Source organism: Zerene cesonia, unplaced genomic scaffold (genome assembly GCF_012273895.1).
Source record: "Zerene cesonia ecotype Mississippi unplaced genomic scaffold, Zerene_cesonia_1.1 Zces_u003, whole genome shotgun sequence".
NCBI lineage: Eukaryota > Metazoa > Arthropoda > Insecta > Lepidoptera > Pieridae > Zerene > Zerene cesonia.
This window is the reverse complement of record NW_024045133.1, coordinates 1,147,880-1,154,402: the sequence shown is the minus strand read 5'-3', so window position 1 is coordinate 1,154,402 and position 6,523 is coordinate 1,147,880. Positions and strand designations below refer to the sequence as shown.

Genomic DNA, 6,523 nt, shown 5'->3' with positions numbered 1-6,523 from the left:
AAAAAAAAAACAAAAATAAATATCATAATCACACTAATATTATAGATGTGAAAGTTTGTTCGTTTGTATGTTTGTTCGACAATCACGCTGAAACGCCTGAACGGATTTAGATGATATTTTGTATACAGACAGAGTATGACAGGATACTAAATCATTTGTTATAATTCCACGCGAACAAAGCCGCGGGTGGAAGCTAGTAATATTATAAATGGGAATGTTTGTAAGTACGCACGGATATTTGTTACTCTTTCACACGAACACCACTACTACTTGGCGCCGATCTTCTGTACACTGGCACAATTCGTGCTTTACAAACATGTATATACATCTAATTTTTAGTTTTATAGCATTGAAATGCTTTATAAATGAGAAATTTTGAAAGAATAGAAAAAAATTTGATCACGAGGTGGGAATGTATAAACATTGTTTCTTCTAACATCCTTTTCAATTTTATTACCTTCTTTTTGTATGTTTATTTGGTGTGTGTGTGTGTGTGTGTGTGTGTGTGTGTGTGTGTGTGTGTCAACAAACACAATCCTCATCATATCATACGGTTTTTTTTTCTATTACCTTCTTTACATCTATCATATTTTTACACGCTTTTTATTAGCTTCACCTGTATGTTTGTATGTATGTTTGTTTGTATGTTTGTTTGTATGTTTGTTTGTAACCGACTTCTTTGGGCGCGATTTTGACCCACTTTAAACGGCCAGATTTCGTTCAAACTTTGTAGATTTATTGAGGACCGATGACAATACACTAATTTGATAAAATTATTCCATTTTTCAATTTGCAAAATATGATTTTTGTTAAAGCGTGTTTTTTAGTTTTTTTAAACTATTATATTTTATTTTGAATTTTTAATTAAGTTGTATGTGTCTGTGCGTGTGTGTGCGTGCGTGTGTGTGCGTACACAGCTCACCGTATCAACGGAGACCGAGTAGCGGTCGCAGTAGTCGGGCGCGGGCAGCCGCATGTCGAGCGTCTCGCCGGCGACGGTCGCGAGGTCGACGCCGTCCGCGCCGAAGAAGCTCTCGTACTTGCGCACCACACGCTCCAGCGTGGGGATTTGCGGGCAGAGGTATCTGCGAATGGACGTTATGTGTCAAGGAGAAATTTTACAAGAATAGAAAAATGAACCCCATTGGATCACGAAGCGGGATTCGAACCCGCCGTCTTTTTGCCCAAATCGTAGTACCATTATTTCTATTCTTTCAAAATTACTTATTTATAAAGCACTAGTTGCGCCCCGCGATTTTTTTTAGTTTTATAGCATTGATATCCTACTTCCTACTTATATTATAAATGCGTAAGTTTGTAAGGATGTGTGTGTGTGTTTGTTGCTCTTTCACGTAAAAACTACAGAAGCGGTTGCAATGAAATTTGGTACGTAGACAGCTGGACAACTGGAATAACATATAGGCAACTTTTTATCCCGGTTTTTCTACGGGCTACGGACTTACGCAGGTGAAACCGCGGGGCACAGCTAGTATGCACGAAAAGGCGGAATCTATAATGACGCTTCTAATAATTGTTGTGAATTAATTATAATCATAGACAATGGTGACAATGCCATTTTTTTTAGATGATTATGAATATAATGATGATGCCATTGCAGTGAGTGTTGATGATGATATTTCTGTGAATATCGATGACGATGATGACGATGATGATGATGATGATGCCATTGTTGTGAGTGTTGATGATGATATTGAATGTATGTAATATATAACATACTATGATAATATTGATGAGGACATCGATGTCAGTGTTGGATGACGGTATTGTTTGGAGTGTTGATGATGATGATGCTATCGTTATTAATGATAACGATATTCCTAACGATAATCTTGATGATTGTGCCGTCGTTACTAGTAATGTCGATATTGTTGCTAGCGTTGATAATGATGATACCATTGTTACTAAATTGCATTTCATTTTTTTTTATTTTTTTTTTTATGGTGATGATGATGACGACAATGCTGATGATGATGATGGTGATGGTGATGATGATGACGATGTCGCTCGTCGCCGAGGGCGCAGCGACGACTAGAGGCAGGGCGCGGGGGCGCGGGGGCGGGGGCGTGTGGGGGCGGTCACCTGGCGCACACGTGCAGCGCGCGCGGCCAGTCGAGCGCGGCGAGGCGGTCGCGCGGCGCGCGCGCGCCCAGCAGCGCCAGCAGCGCCGCGCGCGCGCCGCCCACCAGCGCCTCGGCGCCGCACTCGCGCCACGCGCGCAACTGCCGCGCCACCAGCGAGCGGAACAGCGGGTCGCCTGCGCACCGTAACGCGACAGCGTTATATACTAGCCGCTGCCCGCAGCTTTGCCCGTGCGGTCTTAATAAGTTTCCCATGAAGCTCTCATCCTCTATTTTATCCCCTTGGGGGTAGAATGTATCAAAACCCTTTCTTAGCGGACGCCTACGTCATAACATCTTTCTGCATGCCAAATGTCAGCCCGATCCGTTCAGTGGTTCGGGCTATACGTTGATGTCGTCTATGTCAGACAGTCACCTTTGATTTATCACAATAACATTATAAATGTGAAAGCTTTTTGTTTAGATGTCCGTCCATCAATCACGCTAAAACTACTATACGGATTTTGATGAAATTTGGTATGAGCTAACTTGGGTGATAGGATACTTTTTATGCGAATTAAATACTTCCTTGTGATGAAACAGGAATCAAGACATCCGGGCAAAGCTGGGACAAGCGGCTATTATATAAATAGCTTTATATTTATGTATGTTAAAACGGAGGAGAGGAGTGTATATTAGTTTGTTATAGGTGAGTTTAGCACGCTTACGGCACGAATTGGGCCAGCACGTACTGTACGAAGTTGGGAAGTACCACACCCCCACAGGAGACCGGCGTCATAATGGCGTGCTACTGCATTTGTTTCGTACGGTGAGTGAGAGTCAGGGGCCCGTTACCTCTTCCTTACCCTTCCCAGTTAATTCCTTCTTCTTTTCTTATGGTGACTTAGTTTTCGCCCGCGATATCGCACGCGTTCAATTCAGAGTAGTTTAGTAACAGCTATTTTACATATAAACCTTTCTCTTGTATCACTCTTTCATTAAAAAGAACCCCATTAAAATCCGTTGTGTAGCTTTAAAATTTATTTATGTATATACATACAAATCGACAGACGCGTAAAGCGACTGCGCTTTATACTATGTAGTGGTGATGATGGTGATGGTGATGATGATGATGATGATGATGATGATGATGATGATGATGATGAACTCACCGGAAGCCTGCGCGATGAGGGCGGCCATGTTGAGGTCGCCGTGCTCCTTGCAAAGCTTGCACGCCTCCAGTATCCGCCCGCCGACGAAAAGCGTCCACACTTTCTCGCTGTGCCCGTCTTTGTCTGAAAACGGGGCAAAAGTTTTTTTTTACGATTTTTTTTTTTTTACTTTTTAACATCATCATCAGCCCTTATATGTTCCCACTGCTGGGATACAGGAGGCCTCCTATGAGGGTTCAAGCCATAATCCACTTTTTAACATACATTTTGTTTATTAACTTCTGTGTGTGTGTTTTTTTTTTTAACTTATAAATACTTTATGTTACCCATTGTGTTTGTGTTATTTAAATTTTAACGACTTAACCAATAAGTTAAAATGTTAACCGCAATGTTTGATGCGCTGTCGCTATGTCATAATCCGTTTTATTTATTTTTTTGGTCAAAAAACGAAAAAAAAATAAAAAGAGATTCACACCACCAGCTCAGTTGCCCGTTATGACATAAAAAAAAACTACAACAGCATTAAGAACCTCCCTCATTTTCGTTGTCCACGTCACAAACCACGATGTAAACAAAATGAACGGATATAAAATGTGCTTTAAAACGTGTTTTAAACCCGTTCGCATACTCACCATCGTCATCCGGCACGGCATTGCTGGCCGCCAATTCTCTGTCCGTGCTTTTGGCGACCGCGTCCTTCAGCCAAGCGAGCAGGTTGGCGTGCCGGCTCACCACGGACTGTTCATCCGTTCCCGGTATGCCTGAGGACGGACGAACAAAAAAAAATTTTTGGTTTGTGAAATTATTCGAGTGCAGCAAAAACTTTGTAGTTACTTGTAGTCCTCCTTTGAGAATTGCACGGATTTTAACAATAAATAATGAAAAAGGATTGTCTGTTATATCAACATCCATATGTATTGAGTAAAAAGCTGTATATAAAACTAGCTCTTGCCCGCGGCTTCGCGCGCGATAATTCGGAGTAGTTTAATAGATGTTATTATACATATACACCTTCCCCTTAAATCACTCCTATCTATAAAAGAATCTCATCAAAATCCGTTGCGTAGTTCTAAAGATTTAAGCATACATAGGGACAAGGGGACAGAGAAAGCGACTTTGTTTTATACTATGTTGTGATTCCCGTGTCACAATTTTAGTAACCAAACACCTCCGAAACGGCCGGACCGATTCTTATGAAATTTTGTGTGCATATCGGGTATGTCTGAGAATCGACTAACATCTATTTTTCATATCCCTAAATGATAAGCGTAAGGCAGAACAGCGTTTGCCGGGTCGGCTAGTATTACAGTGATATCATTTTACTCAATGCATACGGATGTATGTTCTGTATTTAGTAAATGAATGGATGGAAAAAACTACTAAACCGATTGCAAAGAACATTTGTCACGTAGATAGCTGGACAAGTGGAATAACACAGAGGCAAATTGTCCCGAAATTCCTACGGGATACGGACTTGCGCGGGTGAAACAGCGGGGCGCAGCTAGTATATATATATATATATATATATATATATATATATATATATATATATATATATATAGTGATTATACAACTGACCGTCATTAAGTAAATCGTCGCCCCACAGCGCCTCACACAGCTTCCACACCTCGACGCAGAACGCGCTCGACACGCCGAACTGTAACGGACAAACAGACAAAAAAACAAACAAATAAAATAATATTATTTTTTTTTTTTACAAATCTATATAAATCGCTTTCAATCTCAATAAAATCAACGGTTCTACGGTTGCCTGGTAGAGATGGCTTTTAGCCATAAGGCCGCCATTTGCATACTAGTTTTAAGTGGCTTTTGTTAAGTTTATCAGCTCTGTTTTATATTTTGAAAGTGTGCAATAAAGAATAAATAAATAAATTTTATTTTTTTTGTTTTATAGCATTGAAATGCTTTAAAAAAGAATTTCACATTTTCAAAACATCAGAACTGGACCTGGTGATTTAAATAGAACGCACGGGAATTACCAAGTTTTAAATAAACATTATAATAATAGAATAGAATTGAATTGAAAAAAAAAAAAAATTTTTTTTTTAAAAAACAATATTTACAAAACAGTGCATCAAAACAAATAGTGTTCGTATAACTAAAAAAACATATAAACAGAAAGAAAGAAAGAAAGAAAATATATATTTTTTTATAGCAAGTAAAGTTATAAAAATAATTTGATATAAAAGAAACGCTATTAACCCAGTATCCATAAAAGGAGATCCACTCAGTGTACGAGAGTCTAAGCCCATTAAAGGAACTTAGACTCTCCACTGATTTTCAGTGGACACCACATTGACCTCTAAATAAGTATAACATAACGGAAATAAAATAAATCCTACTAATATTATAAATGCGAAAGTTTGTAAGGATGTGTGTGTGTTTGTTGCTCTTTCACGCAAAAACAACTGAACCGATTGCAACTCTTTTTCTTTCTTATTGCTTCCCTCACACTTCCCACTTACCGTGCTATCGAACTCCTCTGCACTCTCCGCGTCCGCCAGCAGCGTGTCGAGCAGTCGCTTGCGATCGGCGGGCGATTGTCGCACGACCAGTCGCGCGACCGGTCGCGCCGTGTCCGCGTCGCTCGTGGAGAACTCCAGGAGGCTCGCCAGCTGTCTGCTTAGCAAGTCCTGTAAATAAATAATGTTAAAGATTGGCTCAACCATGTCTGTACCTGAGGTATGATGAGTTCATCAAAATTACAGAACAGATTTGGATGCGATGGTTTTTCCAATAGATCAAACGCGTTAATAACAAACTTTAATAAAAAGAAATAAAAAAACCGCACCGGGGAAGTACCGCACCCGCACAGAAGACTAGCTTGAAATAGCATGGCACACCACTGTGTTTCGGACGGTGTGGGAAAGCCGGAGGACCGTTTCCTTTTTATCACCCTTCCCAGTCCACTCCCCCTCTCCACTAAATCCTTTCCTTTTCCCTTACCCCTACCTTAAAAACGGGCAACGCACCCGCATAGGCACTACCTCTGCTCCGTTCACGGGCGTCTGTTGGTGATCGCCCACCATCAGGCGAACCACCAGCTCAGTTGCCCGCTGTGACATCACAAAAAAACAAATCTATATCCCCCACCTGTACAGCGTTACACTCCGCCTTGCCGAGCTGCAGGCGCGCGACGACCGCCTCGCTCCAGTCGTCGTCCGCGCGCCCGCGCACGTAGCGGTCCAGCTCGCACATGGCCGCGTCTGTCCGATGCGAGTAAAAGGGCATAAATTAACAAATTAACGGCTC

At 41.2% G+C, this 6,523-nt stretch overlaps 1 protein-coding gene across 1 annotated transcript in view; it reads right to left on the bottom strand.

The window, feature by feature from the left end:
* Nucleotides 1-249: 249 nt before the first annotated feature.
* The window catches only part of LOC119838445 (nuclear pore complex protein Nup98-Nup96-like), a 7,421-nt gene continuing 1,147 nt past the window's right edge, over nt 250-6,523 (bottom strand). The window contains exons 2-9 of the mRNA XM_038364391.1: nt 6,365-6,477; nt 5,737-5,904; nt 4,829-4,907; nt 3,883-4,011; nt 3,251-3,373; nt 2,101-2,275; nt 923-1,085; nt 250-291 (exon numbers count right to left, since the gene is read on the bottom strand). Coding sequence (XP_038220319.1) covers nt 250-291; nt 923-1,085; nt 2,101-2,275; nt 3,251-3,373; nt 3,883-4,011; nt 4,829-4,907; nt 5,737-5,904; nt 6,365-6,477 — 992 coding nt within the window. The remainder of the gene's footprint in view (nt 292-922; nt 1,086-2,100; nt 2,276-3,250; nt 3,374-3,882; nt 4,012-4,828; nt 4,908-5,736; nt 5,905-6,364; nt 6,478-6,523) is intronic.